Here is a 23,189-nt window from a genome sequence, read left to right as displayed (position 1 = left end):
GATATAAAATGCTAAGAAAAAATGCATGACAAATAAATTACCTATTTCTTCAACGCCGACACTTCCATTCTATTCTATTCTTTAGGCTTGTTGGTTGACTTGGTTCCATTCCAGAAGCGCGGAATTCTCTCACTCTCTCCATCTTCAGTTATTACTAGGTTCATCAGATCAAATATTACCGGCACGCCCAACTTGCGCAAATTAAAATTCAATCGGAACGTCAGTTTTCATAGCTAAATGGATTAAAGTACTCTTTTAATGAGCGGTTACGTAATTTTGTGTTCCAAACAAACCGGAATTTTGGTAAGTTACTATTCTTTGTAGACATTGTAGTTTGCACCATTAAATATGTATATATATATATATATATAGTTGACTTTCTTGACGTAGTTGCCTAGTTGGTTCGTTCAGGTACTGCCGTTGGAGAGTGGAGACCGAACTGGAAGGCACACTCACATCACGCATGAAAACTGAAACACACAAGGAACACTTTCATGGTTCTATCATGCAGCCTGCAGGTACACACATTCATTTATGAGTGACTGTTGCTGCATTCAGTGCCACTGTGGTCACTGTGCCACGGTGCCAGTGGCTCCCCGCACAGGCGCACACTTTTCACGGTCATCCTGCAGCTGCAAATGTGCAGTCCTGACTCCTGTTGCTGTCTGTCCTGTGCGGTAGCTATTTGGAGGAGTAGGTTCTGTTCCATGAAATTAATTAGAAAGGGAGCATAAAGAACAAAGCTACATTTTGTCATAGATAGGTGTTTACTTCAAGAGCCTGCCATGTATGATGTAGGCCCTATAAAATGGTTGCTCACCGTTGCACTTGCAGTTGCAGTGATGGAAATATGTCTTAAATTTCCTAATCCAAATGAATGAAAGAATTTTTGCATGAACAGAAGTGAGTCTTTAAACAATTTTAACTTCATTCACAAGGTATATGGGCTGAAATTCCATGGTGCAGACTGCAGAGGGTGGATGCAGCATTGCCAATATATGGGTTTTTAAGCCCTAAGCGTTGCCGGGTAATTTTAAGATGCGTCGCCGGCGCCGGGTAATTTTTAATGTAAAGCCATTTATGCTGAGTAATGAAAAACTATTTACAAGCCACTAACTTATTTACAAGGTTGCATGCACGTGTTACCCCAAAAAGCCCAAATAACTAATTTTACCCTAAAAACAGCCCAATTGTACAGCAAGTGTCAACTGAACATGTGAAAATGCAGTCTGACCACTCTAATGTGACCGCAACTACGTAATCAACTAATCATAAACTTTGTTTACATTTTTTTGGTGGGAACTCATCGCAACTGATTTCCGGACAAGCTTCACTGCATACTGATCAATCCAACATACCGGAAACCTTACTTTTTTTAAATAGTTGGCCGAAGACTGACAAATATATTAAATGAAAGAATTTCAATCTAAATGTGTCAGCAAGATCTTCTGAAGGCATAAATTTTGCTACTGAAGCGTCGCCAAAGATCTTGCAATATTCATCCACTCTCTGCACAGTGGCTGAAATTGCCGGTGAACAAAAAATTTCTACACAATGACCTAACATTTTAAATGAACTTTGTTCTTGAACCCATTGCTTATGTTTAAAATAAAATACATTCCTCAATAGGCTGGTACGGTGGTACCATCACTACCACTACAGTACCATGGACCATAGATGCCACTATGCCAGGGTGCAGAGGGTGCAAGCAGCATAGCCAAGATATGTTTTTTTAGCCCAAAGCATTGCCAGCCATTTTTAAGATCTGTTGCAGGTAATTTTTAATAAAAAAGTGCTGTAAGCAACATTGATACTTGATAGTATATCTGTTGAATCTTGAATTGCTATGCAGGATCTACCCGACCTCAGTTCTCAATTCCCGTGTTCACAACAAGTTGAAACTCTTCTGCTTTGATCTGACTCCAAAAGATCTTGTTATAATAATTAGTCAGGCTAAGTCAGTCATCAATGATTCAAAACTGATTTACTCTGGTTATTTACTATATTTCACTCAAATTTTCAAGCTTCCAAAAAGTTGACCAATGAATTTATTTTGTTGCTTGCAATGTCAGCATCTTGCATCAGCGTGCCCAAATGAGGGCAAATAGACGGAACACGTCCAACGTTACATCCAACGACGACTCGGAGACGTAGGACGACGAAGGCGGCGCATCCGTGTGACCGTGGACTACGACGTCCTTAAGTCATCATAAGGTCATAAGGTTGAAATTTTGCCATCATGAAAATTGATTTTGACTGGAAATAAGAGCTACAGGCGATAAACTATCTACAAAATGCGCTGCTCTAAAAAATGTAGAGCTTACAAATAAAAATTGGGCTACCAAAGTATCTAACATAAAGGAGACACTACAAACTCAAACAATACAAACAAATGAAATTTAATATCCTTTACTATCCACGCATCACAACACTTACACACAGCGCAACTGATATCTGGACAAGCTTCACTGCATACTGATTCTTTTGGCTTACCGGAAACCTTACTGTGTGGCGTGTGCACTTGTGGTCTTTCAGATTTCCAGTATTTCAAAGTTATTTCTCATATGCAATAATTTATGAGGAGCATCTTGGTCCAAAAAAAAAAAATTTATTTACAGACGGATCACTTTGAAATTTAATACACATATGTAAAACGGATTTCTAAGACATTTTGTTCCTGTGAATTTAAAAAAAAAAATGAAAGAAAGGTGAAATTCTTAGGAAATGGCCAATAAAGGGGGTACCGTAAATTGGGATAACTTTGACCACTTTTTTTTCAAAACAATGCCATTTTTTACTAGATAAGTTAAACTTGAATTGAAACATGCAAAATACAGGTCTATACTCTAGCTCAGTGGTTCCCAAAGTGGGCGATATCGCCCCCTTAGGGGCGGTGGAAAGATTTTGGGGGGCGATAAGGAAGAAGAGAGCAGTAGGGGGGCGATATAGGGGGCGGCTGTCCGAAGTCAATGTCAGAGGTTCGAGCATTTGTTAGACGATTTGTACACAACATGTGCAGCACATGACTCCCAGCGATGGTTTTTTCTGTTTTTTTTAACCTAGCTCTCCTGGATTTACGTCTCAGACAAATTAACGGCCGGACTCGAGGCCGGTGTCACGGCCAATTTCCAAATTCTATGATCAAGGAATATCTCTCGAACTAATGAACTTAACTCGATGAAACTTGGTACACGTATTCATTAGGATCTAACTGTAATGTTTTGCTCGTGAAAATTTGAATTTTGCCATCATTCGTTTTTGCCATACTTATACGGGAAGAAATTCACAATGATCAAGCAATTTCTTTCAAACTATTGAACGGATTCGAACGAAATTTTGAATTTACAGTACTAACTAAAAATTTTTTGATTGTGCCTTCGTTCGCGAGTTTTTTTTTTCATTTCACCTTCATTCGTGATTTAAACAGCAATTTGTGCTTAAATTTGCAGTAATCAAGAAATTTTTCCAAACTACTGAACAGATTTGAACGAAACTCAGTATTTAAATACCTAAACCTCAGCAACGGTGATGTTTACATTTTTTTTGCCTTCGTTTGCGAGTTATATGGCTATACGTATACTGATTCTGATTTATAGATGCCATCGATCGACCGGTAGAAAAGCTGGTCGTTCCTACTATATCTGTATAACTCGCAAACAAAAGCAAAATGGAAAAATTGTCACGAGCTAAACATCACTGTTGAGAGGTTATGTATTTTTATACAAAGTTTCGTTTAAATCTGTTCTGTATTTTAGAAGAAATTTCTTGATCGCCGCGAATTTAAGCGACAAATTACCCGGCGATACGGGCCGAATATAAGGAAGTTTGAAATCAAGAATGCCGATGAAATGAAAAAACTCACAAACAAAGGTAAAATCGAAAAAAATTATAAGCTAAAAAATCACCGCTTGGTAGTTAGGAATGTATATTCAAAATTTCGTTCAAATCTGTTCAATAGTTTGGAAGAAATTCTTTGATCAATGCGAATTTTGGCCTGTTTCGCAATACCTATACGCGCAACTCACAAATGAAGGTGAAATTTAAAAAAATTTACGAGCTAAACATCACCGTTAGGTTCTGATGAATGCGTGTTCCAAGTTTCATAGAGCTGCGTTCATTTGTTTGGGAGATCTTTTCTTGATAATTGAATTTGAAAATTGGTCGTGGGACCGGCCACGAGTCCGGCCGTAAATTTGCCCGCGACGTCCTTGGCTTTTAGTGCTGAAACAATTAAAACAGCTGAAAAACATATTGGTTCACTAAATGGGATTCTATTTGTGAAATACACATTTGTGTTTAACCTTAATCTTTTAAAATTTCAGCGTACTAAATTTCAAGAAAGTGGCGTATGTCTGTGGGGGGCGCTAGAAAGTCACTAGGGAGCCAAAGGGGGCGCCAGCCTGAAAAAGTTTGGGAACCACTGCTATAGCTTTACTCACCATAAATTGCTGGCTCCTGCCTCTCATAGTTTTGATGTAATTTCAAAAGAAGTGATGGTCTCTGTTACCCCAGCTCTTGGGGTTTCTTTGACCAGGTGGTAAAATCAATTTTATTTTTTGGTAAAATAACTCCAAATAACTCCAGGATGTGGTGCATTGTAGTAGAACTCTTCTAGTTACATATGCAAAAGACAGATTTTAGGAAAGTGTCATAGTTTGCAAATGGGGGGTGCTGCCCCCAATGGGCGAAATGTGACCACCTAATGGCAGCTGTGACGGGGTAACATTGACCGGTTTGGAAATTAAGTTAAAATTACCATATATAAGACTGTAGAGTCTGAAACATGAAGAAAAAAACATTAATAGGTGTATCAAACATAAAATATGTTATATAGGTACCTATGGTAATTTTAACTTAATTTCCAAGCCGGTCAATGTTACCCTGTCACGGCTGCCATCAGGTGGTCAAAGTTACCCGTTGGGGGACGGCGCCCCCCATTTGCAAACTATGACACTTTCCTAAAATTTGTCTTTTGCATATGTAACTAGAAGAGTTCTACTACAATGCATCGAAACCTGGAGTTATTTTACCAAAAAATGAAAAAAATTGGAGGGGGTACTCCGACAGGCTTTGAATAATAGCTCTTTTTTGTGGGTCACATTATTATTTTTCAACCTATTAGATATGCAAACTTTTTAAATCTTTCTATTGTGTTATGTAGCCTCAGTATTAGGCCTTTGATGGCCATTGACAAAATTTTTCTATGTCAAATCGTTTTTGAGTTTTGAGGGTTTTTGTTAAAAAAACGAAAAGTGGTCAAAGTTACCCCACCGGTCAAAGTTACCCCATTTTACGGTACTGTAGAGTGTAGAAATCTATCTACTCCTAAGATTTTCAAGCTACAACCTCAAGACACGTATCATTCGATGCATAAAGACCATATCTACAAATTTGCACAGGCATTTTTTTAAATTCCCATTTATGTGGGTATGGAAGCATTTTTTTTTATTTACCAATTTAGCGCAAATTTGAAGATTTTTTTGTTGCAAATCGAATGGTATATGTCTCATTGCTGTAGCTTCAAAACCGTAGAAGGAGATAGTTTTCCAGTGACAATATGTATGGTAGGTTTATGTCTCATTGCTGTAGCTTCAAAACTGTAAGAGGAGAAAGTTTTCCAGTGACAATAAGTGTGATTGTTAAGTAGAGCCCAGCAGGGGGGCCTAGTGGTTAAAGTTCAGAGTACCATGATTGGAGCAGAGAGGCTCGGGTCTGATCCCAGCTCTGTGCGCCAGTTTCTGGTCAGAATTGGCAAGGAGGCCAGGCAGTTAAGCACAGCAGAATTGTAGCAGTGCATTGTGAGTTCAAGACCGCAAAATGCTGTGAATGTTCTGTGATGTTAAGAATTGGTGACAGGACTATGGCCTAATAAATGCTGAAACCGCTATTATTTGAAACCGCAAGTCCCGGGCACCTCGAAAATGGCATTCAAGGTTGCAAGGATGCAAGACAAGACAATACTGTAGCTTAGTTTCTGTCAAGGATGGTGAGAACGGCAATGCACGAACCATCCCACACAACTGCAGAAGGGTTACTGGAGCGGAAATTGTGAAGACTAGCTATTTAAGGTGCACTGAGGCATTTACTCCCTATGTTAAGGGGAGCGTCTAGGGTAAAATTTATCCTGGCTATTTACGGAAAGATCACTCTGGAACTTGGTACACATATGTAAAACAGAAATCTAAGACTTTTTTGTTCATGTGAATTTTTCGAAAAAAATGAAAGAAAATGTGGAAATCTTCGAAAATGGTCAAAAAAGGAGGTACTGCAGAAATCTATCTCCTCCTAGGATTTTCAAGCTAGAACAACGAAACATATCATTCGATGCGTAAAGACCATATCTAAAACTGAACACGGCTGTTTTTTGGATTTCTCATTTTTGTGGGTATGGGAGCATTTTTCGTAAATTTTTTGATTTCCCCCCTACCACCCCCCTTTTTGCAGAATAAAATCCAAACTATAACGAAATTAGAAAAACGCCTGTGTCCAGTTGTAGATAATTTTGTTGTGCATCGAATGGTATATGTCTCATTGTTGTAGCTTAAAAACTCCAGGAGATAGGTTTGCAGTGACAATAAGTTAACTTTTCAGTAGAGCCCGTCAAAGTCCCGCGCGCATTGGAATAGGCACTCAATGTAGCAAGGATACAAAACTAAACATTACTGGAGCTTGATTCCAGTCAAGGAGGGTGAGAGCGACTGCATGCACACCTCATACAACACCAGGCAGGTAACTAAGGTGCACTTCAAGCACACTCCATTTAAAGTGCTCGCAGCAAATTTCCTCCCATTCTATTTGTTAAAGAACTACCCCACCCCCTTCCCTTTCATGATCTGTCATGAACGCATAAATCAATGTAAAGAGATGGTTTTGGTACTTTTGGATAGGTCAGAATGTCAGCTTTAAGATGAGACTAAAAACTGGAAAAGCCAAAATCCAAAATTTTACCCTAGATGCTCCCCTTAAATGTTAAAGAACTCCACCAACCCTTGCCCTATCGTGGTGTGTTGTGAACGCATAAATCAGCGTACAGAGATTATTTTGGTACCATTGGATAGGTCAGAATGTCAGCTTTAAGATAAGACTAAATACTGGAAAAGCCAAAATTGTTGATTTTGGACCAAGAGGCTCCCCTTAAATCCAAATGTGTCGGCAAGATCTTCAGAAGGCATAAATTTTGCTGCCGATGCGTCACCAAATATCTTTTGATATTCACCAACTTTCTGCACCCTCGTGTAGGTGCATTACATGTGAATGAAATGAAAATAAACAGAAGAGCAACATAACAATGAGAAGCTTTTGAAGAGTCATGTGAACAATGCTACTGAATTTTTTTCAGCTATACCAATTAAGGAAACTGGCTGAGGAAATATTGAACAAGTGTAATAGGTACTTTATATTCCATTTTAAAAATTCCAAAGTCACTTTTTCAAAATTTCTTTTATGATGCTGTAATAATTGCATTATTAGTAGTTACCTTCATTATTAATATGGTAATTGTTAGTGCCACCAATTACTTAACCATTTTTGGGAGATGTCTGATCAAAATTCATTTAGCTGAAGTTTCCAAATGTGTACTGCAAGGCACAGCAACAAGCTTCAATGCTTTCTAATATCACTTATAAAATGATTGCCATCAATATTTTTTACCATATGTAGAACAATTCACTAAAACATTGTTATCAAAGGTCATAAAATGTACCTATGTCCATATTTATTTATTTTAAAATGTGTGAGCATTTTGCAGGACAATGTGTAACTGTGTGATAATGTGTAACTGTGTAACTACCCTCCCCCAAAAATGTAAGGTGAGGCGTTTGGTCCCTGTACGTTTAATATTGATATTAAAGAGGTTCACAGTCTGGCCCTGGGCCCCTGGACACTACTGGCAGGATAGGTTACTAAAACCATCTGGCGCTGCCAAGGAAGATATTCAGAAATGCTAGTGCCAGCTAACAACAAAGATGCTGATATACACCATAGGGCAGGATGAGATGGGGTTAGTAAGGTTAGGATGATACAAATTATATGAGATAAATTGGCTATTGACACACAATTCACACACCAATTGGATAGTCCCAGATTCAATTACTCAGCTATTGGAGCAGCCTCCAAAACATATAGCACAATTACAGGTAAGCCTTCCTAAAATATAACCAATAAAAAGTTCAAAGTCCTAATCAATACACACAATGGGGCTTGTTGTCATGTGCAAGTAAAATGATTGATTTAAAACACCATTGGTAAGTGAAAACTAATCACACACCCCAATGCGGACAAGGGAATCAGCCTACCACTCACAGGCTAAAATTGGGCGTTTACTTGGCTATTAGGTAAAACACGCACACACCATGCCAGATAAAATGGGTGCCTTAAAATCACTGTTGCTTTGTATAATTAGCTTGCACTCCATTAATTGCACACATGGATCACTATGTAATAAGCACACTGTCTCAACTTGTTATTCACATGAAGTGAGGGCACTTCTAGGACTGGCGAGACGTATTCACCAGGTGGACCAATCAATTCATTCCCTGGGTGTTTCACTGAGGTTGCAAAGTCAGTTGCATTGAAAGTCCCGCCACAAGGAAGAATTCCACCTCACTCGAGACCCTTGGAGTTTACCAAGGAAGGCTTGTCCGGTTGGCTCAGTGCCCAGTATTTTAAACTTGACCCTTGATGCCCTATAAGTAAATAGTAGGCAGAAACCAGCTATCAGTATATGACAGGTGTGCAAATGGATAAGACACAACGGTATGCAGTATCATACAATAAAACATAATATACAGACATTGGCACCAACGCTTATTCTAGCAAGGAACACAATTACATTGATATATGCAAAAGCGCTTCCTCTTACAACTGTAATTCTTTTGTAAAAAATTAATTTGTAAAAAAATAAATTTACTTCTCAAGCATTACAAAATTTGTTTCTAACATTTCAAGATATTTGTTAGACCTGTTAAAAATATTGTATACATATTTTACCATGATCAAATCAGTATTGTCACGCAATGGAAATCGAAAGCTGTTCATAGATTTGAGTCGTGCAACAAACTATGAAAAAGCATCCTTGAAAACAACCTTTTCCTATTATAGTGCTTGTTTGTTATTATATGTCATGTTTGTTATTATTTATGGACCTTCCTCTTCAACCTGCTAAACTAGAAACCTGCAAGCTCCTCATTGCTCCTTAAACTTACTCTAAACTTTGGAGTCTCCTGCATAATTGCCATTTTCCTAAATATAGCCTAAAAATAAAATAAAATATAACCTAAAGCAGAATTTCTTGCCTCCAATCACTGTCATCTGCTCAACAGCTTTTGACTGCATAATCCTAGGTATTGTAGAGTTCTTTGTCAACAACCGTTAATGCTTTTTAAATTTGGTTTGTTTAGTCTTGAGGATTTGCAAATAAATTTTTGTTGTATAAATCACTACCATGAAAGGGGGTAACTTAAACTACTTTTTTTAAATGATGCCATATTTTTACTAGCTAAATTAAACTTGAATTGAAACATGCAAAATACAGGTCTATACTCTAGGTTCACTCATCATAAATTTCTGGCTCCTGCCTCTCATAGTTTTGATGTAATTTTAAAAAAGTGATGGTCTTTGTTACCCCAGCTCTTGGGGTATCTTAGACTGGGTGGTAAAATCAATTATATTTTTTGGTAAAATAACTCCAAATAACTCCAGGTTTTGGTGCATAGTAGTACGTAGAACTCTTCTGGTTACATATGCAAATGACAAATTTGAGGAAAGTGTCATAGTTTGCAAATGGGGGGCACCACCCCCAAATGGGGGAACTTAGACCACCTAATGTCTGCCATGATGGGGTAATATTGACTGGCTTGGAAATTAAGTTAAAGTTACCATATATAAGACTCTGTAGAGTCTGAAACATAAAGAAAAAACATTAATAGTGTATCAAAGATAAAATATGTTATACATAGTAATTTTAAATTAATTTCCAAGCTGGTCTATGTTACCCTGTCAGGACTGACATTAGGTGGTCTAAGTTACCCCATTCAGGGGTGGCCCCTCCATTTGCAAATTATGACACTTTCTTCAAATTTGTCATTTGCATATGTAACTAGAAGAGTTCTACTACAATGCACCAAAACCTGGAGTTATTTTACCAAAAAATAAAAAAATTGAAGGGGGTTCCACAACAGGCTTTAAATAATACCTAGCTCTTTTTTATGTTTTTTTTTGTCTTTCTATTGTGTTATGTAGCCTTAGTATTAGGCCTTCAATGCCCATTGACAAAATTTTTCTATGTCAAATAGTTTTTGAGTTTTGGAGGTTTTTGTTAAAAAAATAAAAGTGGTCTAAGTTTCCCCAGGAGTCTAAGTAACCCCATTTTATGATACTCTTCATGTATGAAGCTCACCAATGCCTAATATTTCAAGTATGGTACCTAAATACATTTAACCAATTTTCCACATGTGCTGAAGAAATATTCCATTTTGTAGAAGTAAACAGTAGTAATCACCTATGAACAATAAATTATCATTTGATTGATGCATCAGAAGTTAACTGTAAAAATATAACTCGGTACTCTCTGCAGTGAGTGACATAGGGTGTATTTTCTTGTCGACAAAAATGTGAAGTCACGGACATGATGAGCATAATAGCACCTTTTCTTCCCACACATGAGACAATGCACTAAAAATGATCAATTTATTAGCTTCCTAACAAGTTATTATTCTAAAAGGTTTGTTTTGTTCCTTTTTCTATTTGATGTATTAGAGATGGAGGGCTTGGCACAGTGGATGCAATTCAAGAAGCCAAGTCCTGAGCTGTGCTGTGATTGGTCTCTGCCAAACAACACACCTGCTGCTCAGAAATGGGTATGTTTTTGGATATGCCAAATAATGCTTTATTGTTGAATCTATTCTTATTTTCAGATCAATGATTACTGTAGATTCTATAAAATCTATGGAGCAGTTGATATTAGATAGAAAATCAAAAACATAATTCTCCTCTACAAAATTTTGGCCCTTTGTGTTCAAATTATTCATTATATTTTTGTTTCTATATGCTTGTCGTAGACACATATTTATTGAAAAACATATGCTTGTCCCAAATGGAAATTGCAAGCATGAGTACTACTACTCGTTTCACTCTGTAATTTAGTAATTTTGCTCAAACTTTCTTGCTTCTCACTTTGCCTTTCAACCAAAAGTATAAATGAGCTCTTTGTTCTATTTGTATTGAAAGATGTACTATGGAGGCAATTATCTCTTAAAAAGGAATTTGAGAAAGCCAAGTGTTTCTTGGGGCAGTTTATATATATATTTTTTTTAACACCGAAAAAAATATGTTTAGGTTTGCCAGTAAATTTCAACCTGTCTCCTTCAGTGACAGCTGCCCATAATTCTTGTTCACAAAACCTTGTTATTGATTTTTTTTAAGAACTGAAGACATTTGCACTATTTGTTCCAGGATACTGCCAGTGAGACACCATCAGACCTTATAATGGTGGGAGAGTTTTCAGAATTAAAGGGTCCTATCCCTCTAATGACATTCCCAAGTCTGAACCCTACCTGCAAGTTAAAACACTTCAAACATAAACCAAAAGAAGAACTAACCTCTCCACTACACACTTGTCCCTCATGTTGGAACAGGAACACAAGTATAGATCCTGTCCTTGGGGATGTCTCTCATGCAAAATTTTGGGCAAATTGTGATTGTAATGAAGAAAGTGGAAATGTTGATAATTTTTTAGAGAAGAGTACATTGAAGAAACAAGTTTTCAAATGCAACAAGTGCCCTTGCTCCATCAAAATGAAGGCTAGTAAACCTTGTGTGTCCTGCAGTAGAAATGAATCAGCACAACAGGAGCAGTTAACTGACGATGAAGAAGATGAGAGTTTGGGGCACAGTTTTTGTCTCGATGATGACCCATTTTATTGCGGGATTGATCTCAATGATCTGGTGCTAAAACTTATGTCAACTGACTACCAAAATTTTGGGTAAGAGAAAAAATATTTTTTATCAACCTAGAGATAGTTTTGTCCTTTATGTCAATTATTTTAAGTAAATAAAATTTATGTATATAATTGCAATTAATTTTAATTAGATTCTCTCACTTTTGTTAATTAAAGGATTATTCATTATATACATTAATTTCTTTTGTTTAAAATGTTTTTAATTTCATTCATCCATAAAATCATATATGTTTAAATTATTTTGCTAATACATGCTTTCATCTTTTGATAATAATTCATTTGAATTAGCACGTGATCCAACTTATCAATGTTTAATCCTTCTTTGCACAGATGTTACACCTGTTAGATAGATGTTGCCAATATTTATTTTTATACTTCTACATCAGTCTCTTCAACTTTAACCATTTTTAGGCATAAAGATTAATTCATAATAATTGATTCAATGTTGTTTAAATGTTAGCAAGTTTGTCTGCCTCTCAATTGACATTTTTTTGATTGCCTAGATATTCCTTATAAATTTTTTATGTTATATGATTATTTCTATGTGCAGGGGCGTGTTTAACTTGCCAAAAGACAGCGAGGTGATAGAACTGGACCTGCAGAACCAGTTTACCGGCATCAGCGCTGTAGTGAGATATGTGACTCTATTTGATATACATGCTCGTGGCTACGTGCGGCCACACTGCATTGCATACCTCACCTGGGACCAGGCCAAGATTCATACAAGTCTTGATGTCATAAGGTCACATATGAAGAAGGTTAGTGTCTGAAGTGATTTCTTGATAAAGTCTTGCAAAATAAAACTGTGTCTGAAGTGATTTCTTGATAATCACTTGCAAAATAAAATGGTGTCTAAAGTGATTTCTTGATAATCTCTTGCAAAATAAAACTGATAACTTAGGTAGTAAATGAAAATGTTTCTGGATTCTGGTCATCTTTAGTTCCTGAAAATTTAGAACATGAATTGAATAAATTGGTGAAAGCAGAGAAAAGTACCGTAATTCATGGAATCATAGTTCTAAGGATTTATTTATAAAAACAGTTCATTTTTGAGCAAAAATTATAGTATTGCTTTGTCATTTGCCTGACAGGGGTTTTACAGTTAATTATTGCCTAGTAAAGGAGTTATGAGGCTAATTTTGCCTGAAATAGTTAGTTGTAATGAACTGAACGAGTTCTGTTTCAGGTCAAGGGTTATATATACGTACCTATATAATATACTTATGTTACATCACATTTTTCAATGTCATCTAACTTGAATAATCGCAGTAGTTTCAATGTCAGGTTTGATATTCTTGAGCACCAATAGGAATTATTGTGAACTTAATTTATATTATGTATAATTTGCCTTTAAAACTTCATAGTTGTGGGTACATTTGGTCAAAGGATCTTGTTACAAAGAATGCAGTCTCCCATTGGTAATTCTACCCCAGGATGAACTGCATTATGTTATTTCTCATTTTCTAATTGACTCTGTCGTGATCTTTACTCTTAGGGATTAATTGTATAACAATGTTTTGAAGAGATATTAAGTAGTCAGATGCTTGCAGAATTCATTTCATTTGGTGCCCACAAGTTATTCTTTTTGTGGGAACAGACATCTTATTTAATTACGCAAGTTCTATTAAAGTTAATACCCGAATATGTTATTCCAGGCTAGCGACTACTTGAAGAGCAGCAACTTGTGTTGGTTTGCTTGGGAGAGCAAGAAGCGTCTGGCTGACCTCCAATACACCAAGCAACGATACTTGAAAGCTCTTCAGAATGCCAGAAATATTGGTGGTTCTTCCCATCCGGGTGGTGTGGCTTCTGATTCTAGGTGTGGTTCCTCTGGTCCTGAGACTGTGAGCCCTTTTTCTTCCCATTGTGCTTCCGGTCCCGACGCCTGTGCTTCCGGTCCTAATTGTGGTGCTTCCAGCCCCGACTTTGGTGCTTCCGGTCCTTATTGTGGTGCTTCTGGCCCCGACTTTGGTGCTTCCGGTCCCGACCACAATGCTTCCCATCCCACTTGCAATGCTTCTGGTCCTGTTTGTAACAATCACAGCAGGACTTCAGGTTCCGTCCATAATTATCTTGGCTCATTCTGTGAGACTTCTTGCCCTACTGTTACTATTCATAATTCTAATGATGAACAAAATAGTATTTCTGCCAAATGTCCCTCTGACTGTGCGTCCAGCCCAACGACAGGTGCACCAAAATTTACAGCAAAAACTAAGAGCCTAAGCCTCGAACAGTCGTTGAGATGCAAAGCAGGTCTCGAATCTGAGTCCTTGAGCCTTGGTCACGATTCAGCTCGACCTGGGGCTGACCCAGACGTCCTGCAAACCAGCGTGGGATCACAAGACCCTAGATCCTGTGGCTCCTTTCGTGACCTGCCTGACGTCTGCAGTGGCATAGAAATTATCGGTGAAGAAGTTCATGTGCCTTCTGACTGGACTGATGTAACTGAAGCAGATTTCGCGATCGCAGCAAATAAGAATCAAGCAAAAAATTCATTGAGTTATAGTACACGTCAAGTCGGCAATGATCACTTTATGCTGCAGAGGGATACGGACGAGAAATTGACTTCAGGTGTCTGGGACCGAGAGAACGGAAGAACAGGAACCGAAATCATCTCAAACCATATCCTTGCCGCGGAACCAGGTGATGATGGTCCAAAAACCGAGGAATTGGCGGTTCCGGGATCACAAATTAAAGTTCCTCCTTCTGAAATACTCTCTCCAAAACTAGGATCCCCAGAAAAGTTTCCTATTCACAGTAAATTGTCTCACAACACTGAAATTCCAGCGGAAAGAAATCCGTCATTAGAAAGAACGGATAATTTGTTACTGGATCACTGCTCCCTTGAAGCCATTGCCACTCAGCTCCTCGACACTCGAAGGATCGTCTCAGTTGTATGCAAACATTTGGTGAGTTCTTATCATGGACATTATTTCAATCTGATGCTTTATGTTTTCATGTGATGGATACCTTTTATTCAGATATTAGATAAAGCAAAAATATTTTCCTTCTAGGTACTACTGATGTATGGAAGCCTTGTAACTTGGGCAGCAATATGCTGGATTCACTTTAATGTACTTATCAAACAATGTATGTTACAGGAGAGTCTCGTGGAGTTCACTGAAGTGAAGGAGCTCACTAATCTCATTGCAAATGAAATTGGTAGCCCGGTTCACAGAGCGGCCGAAGAGTGCGGCATGTTGAATCCTGCTTATTGTGTTATTCCGAGTGAAGAAGAGAACTGGTCGTCAGATGACGCTAAAGAATTCCCACTTCACCGGGAAGCAAGTTCTTTCTTAAATAGTCATCCTGTTCAAGATGTGTCGGCATTTTCAAAAGAAGTGAAAACGAAATTTCCATTGGGCAATGAAAGTTTTTCCAGCAACGATCAAAAGGAAAATGTCAGTTTACCAATTAAAGATTCTCAAGGAAACTTCACTCAAAGTTGTCGCCGCTGCCGAGGTTCTGTTGTTGCTACTAATTCAAAAATTCACGGTTGTGGTATCCCAGAACTCTATTTCGGTAGTTCTGGGCGAAGGCGGTATGAAAGCTTGCGGTGTATGCGCGATTTATCAGGGTGCGGTTTTGTGGCGGCTCTTCTAGAACTCTCGGAGCTACATTCCATCCTGGCCAAGTCCAGTCTTGCTCTTGCCTTCGAAATTGTGGACGAAGATTGCTACCTTTATGACCCAGGGAGTCTCTTCGTAGGCAATGTGCCTGTCGTTAATATTGTAAAGTGCTCCTCGAATGCGTCCAATGATGAAAGCGAAAAAATGAAATCCAAAGGGAAGTCTGATTCGATGGCGACCAATCTCCACACTTCATCTGGTATCTCCAGAAGTTCTCGAACCCTTCCAGTCAAAGTCAATTTGACACGTGGCAAAGCTGCGTCAAAATCTTCGTCAGATGCTCAAGTGAAAATGTCAAAAAATTCAAATGAATCTCCGAGTTTGTCTTGTTCAACTTTGGCGAAGAAATTCAAGTTTAAAGCGTCCTTGTGTTACAATGAATCAATAGTTGATCAAATACTCAACATCTACGTGGATAAAAAAGGTCTGGAGAAACCCTTGTTGGAAAACCAAGGCGACTGGGTCTTAATAAATGGCCGGCGAATAGCACACGCTGATTTTTCTCTCTCTCGAGCAGCGCCTCCTCTTCCTCACAATCACAACACAAAACAAAATATATCGCAAGCTTCAGATTTCTTGCAGAATATTGACACCTCTGATCCTGCTTCTTCATCTCCCGACGTTAGCGGCCCTCTGTGCTTACTGATGTCTGCCTCCACTCTGAGCAGCCACAGCGGTGGCACCGCCAGTAGCAGTTATGAAACTGATAATAAAATAGAAGATAATATCAAATCTCTTCCCGTCGAGGTGGCCATTGCTGCCGATGAAAGTTTCATGACCAACTTAGGACTAAATGCAAGCAATGAGATTATTCAAAATACTCAGTTATTAACGCCATCATCGAACAACACTGATATTGTTCAAGAAGGGTCGCATAAACAACGTCATAAAATAATCGACCGTGCATTATCAACACCGGCAAGCTCTTCATCCACTTGTGGATGCCGCATAAGTTCCGACACAAGCTGCGAGAGTAAAGTCAGGAGGTCGTCTTGTTGCTGTTGTAAGCATTCTCAGGAGCCAAAAGTAAAGAAGAAAAAGAAGAAGAAATATCGTCGGCATCCTAGGGTTGACATCGACCAACGTATGGCCACCGCCTACTGTGAGTTATTTTACATGTATTCCTATGTGATTGTTTTTGAAGTGGAGGGTTTGACTTACCTATATCAATACGAGGGTTGCTTTTTTATGTGTAACCTAATCATATTAAATTAGTTTATTAGAAACTTCCTCGTTTTCTAGGCTTGAACTTTTTGCCTCCCTACTCTTTTCATGCAGAGTTTGTCTAACGTATTCATGGCATATACTCATTATTAATTTATTCTTCCACAAGCATTGTACCCAATTTCTGGCATATATACTATTTATTAAAATATTCTTCCACCATCATTGTACACAACTTCTCATTGCAGACCACGAGCTAAGTGCTCTCCTCCTGAAAGTTCCTGGCAAGTCCAAAAACAAGCTTGCTCTGAGTAACGTCAGCCAGAGCCTGATGGCCAGCCTCCTGAGTGGTCGGCGTCTCATCGTGGCCGCGCGACCAGCTCATCAGCGCGCTGCTAAGATGGCAGTCACGGCCATGGCTGCCGCCCTCCTGCCTGTTGCTCAGGACAACTTGCATCCTATCACCAAGTGGGATTTTTGTGTTATTGCCACTACTAATTTTAATTCAGTTAATTTAATAGCCGTACATTAATGTAGGGGTCAATTAAATTTAATTGCCGTACATTAATTTAATGGTCAATTTAATTTAATGGCCGTACATTAATGTAGGGGTCAATTAAATTTAATTGCCGTACATTAATGTAGGGGTCAATTAAATTTAATAGCCGTACATTAATGTAAGGGTTAATTTAATTTAATGACCCTACATTAATGTAAGGGCCAATTTAATTTAATGGCCGTACATTAATGTAAGGGTCAATTAAATTTAATGGCCGCATATTAATTTAAATTTAATGGCCTTACATTAATGTAAGGGTCAATTAAATTTAATGGCCGCACATTAATTTAATGGTCAATTTAATTTAACGGCCGTACATTTGAGGCATAGTATAAGGGGATTATAGTGACTTATTTTTCATTTTTTACCAGTTTTGCATTGTAGTTTTTTGTGGAGTAACTTGATTTGGCGGAACTAGACGAGAATATCAAAAGTACGTACATAACCTTGTAAACATGCGGAATTGTGCCACGAATTTAGTTACAAATTATGTCGCAGTTTTAGATTTGCTTTTAAGCTCTCCTCTCTTTGTCTCGAAGCTCCAAAAGTTTGTATAATTAAAGTTATTGTGCAGCTGTGGTGAATTCTGATCCGGTTTTCTAAATTGGACCTGGCGCTGGTAATATTATACAGCATTTCATGTGTGCTGTGTGTTTGTAAATGAATTCATAACTGTGAATGATTAAACTAACTAAAATTGTATCTATTTCACCACACGCACAATCTCTGCAAACAGAGTCGCTACTGCTCAGACAGAAATTTCAGGAAAATTTATTGTATCGAAATTCGCAAAGCAATCGTTTCTTATGAGTTTCGAAAACGAGGGTTTTTAATATACTCGGAAACTTCGAGGAAAAGCAACGTTTTTTATTTCCTGCTGTTGAATTCATCAAATTATTCAAGAAGTACAGGCAGCCTTACCTAGTTTTTAGAGCTACACACATTTATATACATTTTATATTACAGTCCTGTCGATTGTGACGTTGATGATGCGTGTTGCAGGTACCATCGCGGCACCATCACCTCTCATCACCTCCGGCAGCAACCGTTGCTGGGGCTGTGCATACCAGAGCGTCTTCTGCTGCACCATCTCATCGACTCCTGCACCATGGTGCGGCTTGGTGGTGCTGTGCTCCATGGTGTGATCTGGTGGTGTTGTGCACCATGGTGCGGCTTTGTGGTGCCGTGCTCCATGGCGTGACCTGGTGGTGCCGTGCTCCCTGGCGTGACCTGGTGGTGCTGTGCACCATGGTGTGACCTGGTGGTGCTGTGCTCCATGGTGTGACCTGGTGGTGCCGTGCTCCATGGTGTGACCTGGTGGTGCTGTGCTCCATGGTGTGACCTGGTGGTGCTGTGCTCCATGGTGTGACCTGGTTGTGCCGTGCTCCATGGTGTGACCTGGTGGTGCTGTGCTCCATGGTGATCTGGTGCTGCCGTGAGCCATGGTGTGATTTGGTTGTGCTATTGCTCCATGGTACAACTTGTTAATGCAGTGAGCCTTAGCGTGTCCTGAGCTCCAATTTTTTCTTAGAATTACCTAAAGATTTTTGTTATGTGCAGAGCAAAATCACGACGGTGAATTTATCGAGTGGACACATCTCCGGCGTGGCTTACTACGGTAACTTCATCCGTGGCTTGGATCAGTTCATCCGACACTTCTGCCCTCGAGAAGCTGATCCTCAGCAAGCCATTCGCCAGTGGTTTGATTCTACACTGCACCCAGCGTCTATGTCTTATCCTGTACCTGCACCTGAACTTGGTGATGAACAAAGACCTAGTGACAGTGACGAAAGTTCAAGAATAAACAGGAGATTCGAACGAGCCGACTCAAGCCCAGAGGTCTTTGGACGGGTTCCCGGTCGTACTGTAACGGCCACGAGAGACACGTCGTCCGAAGGTGATCATTGTGCCCTTGAATCAAATAGCGATATTGTCGATGTAAATCAAAAGGCAAACGCAGTCGTTCGATCCATTTCGTCTCCTGAAATGGCCCACGATTTGTTCTGCGTTAACCCCAGCGGTAGAGGCGGAGCATCGCTCCTTAACACAGCATGTGAAGATGATGATACTTCAACTATTCCCCCAGGCGCTTCCGCTCTTGCATCCTCTCAAACTTCATATCGTTTGACGCGAAGCTCTTCGTCTGCTGCAACAAACATGCATTTTTCTACTGAAGGTCCATACGCTAGCTCGCGTTCATCGTATCGCGATATCGCCGCTATGAGCGGTCAAGAAATATTTCCCAGTGCTTCCATTCCAGCAGAAACTACAGCAAAATCTTCCGTTAACACTGGATCTTTTAGAGGCGAGTCGCCATCAGTCAACGGAGCTATTTCAGTGTATGGCAACCGCTATGCTTCCATGGAGACTTTCCGGCGAGGATCTGTCACAAGCGAAACCATCCCCCTGTATGGCAACAGTGATGCTCCTCTACAAACATTCCTGCAAAGCTTGCTCGTTAAGTTAGGCGTGCAAGTTTTCCTCTATTTCCACGTGAGTGGGAACAGTACATTTAGTCCCAGCCAGCTCATGCATGTTCTTGACGTGCGAGAGCGAAATGACATGCAAATCCTTGAGTATCTCACCTCCATTGTGTCGCGGCAATTGGATCTGGCCGACGTACAAGTTGAGTATTTACCCTGAATCATACGCAGAATAGTCCTCGTTCCGCTGATTCCTTGAATCAGCGAATATTCCTCGTTCCGCCCTCTTGCCAATTTTTGAACCGAAACGGATAGACTTTGTCTTCTTTGTCTTATGCGCAGTTCCTGTCTGTAATAGATTTATATTGTAACGCCTCGCTATTATGGACGAAGCAGAAGACGAGGCGAAGTGAGTTAAGCAACTATACGAGTGCGCGCTATTGCCTGACCTGAAACTCGGATGAATTGACTAACGCTTTATTCGGTCATTTCTTTTCTCTATCGTGGCGTAAAGTGGCTTAGTTATTTTCAATTCCCATCACTTTTAATTACTAACTACAAACTAAAAAGCAAATTCAAATTCATTTTAATATTTTATCTCATGCTTTGTTTTTATTTGTTCATGTTATTTTTTGACCGCAGATTGTTCGTTTTTAGTTTTTGAATCTTTTATTCTTTCAAGTGCTCAACAACTCGCAATGAAGATCTTGCTTGCTATTGTTTTTTTTTTTCAATGATTTGCACTTGATCGAGTGGACGATTTCTTGTCTTTAGCAATTAAATGAAATGAATAAAAAATGTAAAATGTAAAATTTATTTACATTGACCGTGGCTTTTAATTTATAAAGAACATTCTTTCGTGTAACATTCTCGACGAACTCTTCACATTTTATTTTCTCATGACTCGGTCTTCCAGGCTCGCTGGTCTCAGGCTTTGATGTATATACTTGTACATGGAGCTTCGAACTTCCATGAACAAATTTTTTTTATAGATGGATAGTCTACTGTTTAATTCGAATTATTCTCTGATTTCACCTGATTTAATTCACACAGATTAGGTTGACAAATGACAAGTTTATGTCATGACAGTTTTAAAAATAAAGCGCACTGTCGAGTAATGCGTTGAAAATTTGGCTGTCTCTATTTTCTTTATAAATTCTTAGCGGTGATTTGACAACGCCTGATTTGGTTTGGTGGCAGTAAGAGGTTTATTTTTCTTGACCATGTTTGGAAATTTGTACCAACAAGTTGCAGTCATTATCTGTGAATTTATTATAATATCAATCATTGTGGCCGTATTAGGAATGTGAACTTGGCATTAATATCTGAATAATTTCGTGCAGCCAAAAGTTGGAGTTTTAGTCATGTATTATGGCGTCATTTGTGTATTGGTTTTTATTTGTCAACGACACTTGGATTTCAGGTGGCACTTCGTGATTTTAATGTGAGCAATTTTGGATTGCAAAGATGTTGCATTATTTTGAACTTTGTTCCTTTTCAGCTTTCCCAGGAAACGGAAGTATCGTACTTAATAGTTACGTAGGAGCATTACAATCGATATATAAGCAAAAAGTATGTTAAAAAATTTTTCATTTCTTATTGAAGTTTATGCTCCATGATATTGAGTAACGTAACGCATCGTTGTCCTAACGTAACGTGATTTTGGGTAATGCTTTGTTGTGCGTGGGCAGTGCCTTGTTGATGTGACGCGTGATTATCAATTTTCCACAGTCACGCTAGTAAGTAAGGTTAGGGTAATGACATCGGCTGTGCACTAATTACTATTAGATCGCTAATTCTAGAGCAAAATATTGGTTCATGTGACTAGGTAGTGGCTTACGTGACAAATCGAGCAATTGACCGAGACTTTCCTGACATGTCAACTTGAAGAATATTTGCTAAGTGCTACGAGTTTTCCTTTGAACGTTTCGTTGCTCTCTGATATAATCCTGAAGCGTTTTGTGTTCTTCTTCAGTACTATTTTTTTCTCCATTTGTTTAGTTCGCTCGTCTCTGTATCCTGTCCTTCATTTTTATTGATGTGCGCTGTATTTATCCTTACTATCCGCTGAGGAATTTCGGTTGCTTTTATGAACTGACTGATATATCAAAAAACTATTTTTAAGCATAATGTTTCCTCAAACGCTTGTATTTTAGCTCGTTGTTAAACACGATAACTGTGGTTTTCATCATTTTTTCATTTTCTAGAACTTGACTTCTCATTTGCACTTGCGTGTCATATAAACTTGTTAGGCTTCATTGCTCTTATATATTGAAGTTCGACTCCCAACTCAGTTGTTCACTTAAATGCGATTGATTTGAAGTTATCGTGCCATGTAATTCTTCCATATTTTATGCTTATTCAGACCCTGATGCAATGGTTGTTCCACGACCAATGTGTACGATCAGTCTGTATATATGAAACATTTCCACTATCCTACTTTGTATTAATTTCCCCTCTCCTGCCTAAATTCCCTCATTGACACTCTGAACTGAATGAGTTTTTGTCTTTTACAATATTGATTCGAGAATTTTTTCTGTTCCACAGAACATGGCGTACAAAGCCTCTTTTTCTTTGTTCATTTTTTATTCCATTCTTCTTGATGGTCTGTTAAATATCTCTTACTTGTAGCTGCGATATGGCTGGACTGATCTCAACTTCGTTCGCTGGAACGATTGAGTGAATCGCCCACACCACATACCTATAGTAATAATATTCATTCGTTGTATCTTAAACATGAATGGTCAAATAAAGCCATGAAAGCCGAAGCAACGATTGAAAGCGTTGATATAGGAAGTACTCGTATCGTTAACCCTCATTACATAATCATGTTGCTGCCGGTGTTACCAGAGGAGATAATTTTCTAATTTCCTTGCTCAGTGAATAGTTTGTTCGTGCGCGTCATTTTATCTGGAATCGTTTATTTAACTAATTGAAATACACCCAACAGATTGGTTAGTACGAAAGATCAACCTAAATCGCATCTAATGGGAAGCACATTGCAAATTTAAAGTTAGTGTGAAGAGATTTTTGAATTAGAGCTTCTGCTAAGATGAAGCGTTACATTGAGTAATTTGCAGATAAAATTTGTGGCAGACTGCTATCTTTTCAGTATATTTAATGGAAATTGTGTTTTGTTATCAAATGATACAGATTTAATAACTGATGTTTTGTATAGTGTTAGGTTGGTTTCATCTATTTTTGCATTGGGACATGAAGCTAGTGCAGATGAATTGACTAACTACCTCAAGTTCCTTTTTTTTTATTCCGCTGTCCTCTGAAAATAAAATATCATGAAATAATTACCAGATCCATTAAGTTTTTACCAATAGCGCTCGCCGACTGACGTTCATGTGTTCACTTGGAGCGGTTTTTTAATCTCTGGGATCTTTTATCAACGAGGTTACACAAAATTTCCATCGGATTAAGGTAGACTAGAAGAAATATCAGATTGTGA

General features: G+C 38.6%; 1 protein-coding gene across 3 annotated transcripts; it reads left to right on the top strand.

The window, feature by feature from the left end:
- The first annotated feature begins 116 nt into the window (after positions 1-116).
- LOC108676183 lies at positions 117-20,353 on the top strand. 3 transcript variants are annotated; one of them, XM_047883785.1, is made up of 10 exons: positions 117-303; positions 10,756-10,856; positions 11,452-11,981; positions 12,508-12,715; positions 13,613-13,886; positions 13,929-14,866; positions 15,059-16,688; positions 16,999-17,218; positions 18,312-18,420; positions 18,870-20,353. In XM_047883785.1, the coding sequence occupies exons 2-10, from the start codon at positions 10,758-10,760 to the stop codon at positions 19,950-19,952; spliced, it is 5,091 nt and encodes a 1,696-aa protein (XP_047739741.1). In that variant the 5' UTR covers positions 117-303; positions 10,756-10,757; the 3' UTR covers positions 19,953-20,353. The 3 variants fall into 3 exon arrangements, with proteins under 3 accessions (XP_047739741.1, XP_018019723.1, XP_018019722.1); XM_018164234.2 differs by having other exon boundaries at positions 13,613-14,866; positions 18,870-19,962; positions 19,998-20,353; XM_018164233.2 differs by having other exon boundaries at positions 13,613-14,866.
- Positions 20,354-23,189: the final 2,836 nt, after the last annotated feature.

Source organism: Hyalella azteca, unplaced genomic scaffold, assembly GCF_000764305.2.
Source record: "Hyalella azteca isolate HAZT.00-mixed unplaced genomic scaffold, Hazt_2.0.2 contig13701, whole genome shotgun sequence".
Lineage (NCBI taxonomy): Eukaryota > Metazoa > Arthropoda > Malacostraca > Amphipoda > Hyalellidae > Hyalella > Hyalella azteca.
Note: the sequence above shows the minus strand (reverse complement) of the source record. Positions and strands in the feature narration are given on the sequence as shown.

Coding starts and splice junctions, on each gene's coding strand:
- LOC108676183 (XM_018164234.2), top strand. CDS start 10,758: ATGGAGGGCTTGGCACAGTGGATGCAATTCAAGAAGCCAAGTCCTGAG. Junction 10,857..11,451: donor CACCTGCTGCTCAGAAATGG/GTATGTTTTTGG, acceptor TATTTGTTCCAG/GATACTGCCAGTGAGACACC. Junction 18,421..18,869: donor TCATCGACTCCTGCACCATG/GTGCGGCTTGGT, acceptor TGTTATGTGCAG/AGCAAAATCACGACGGTGAA.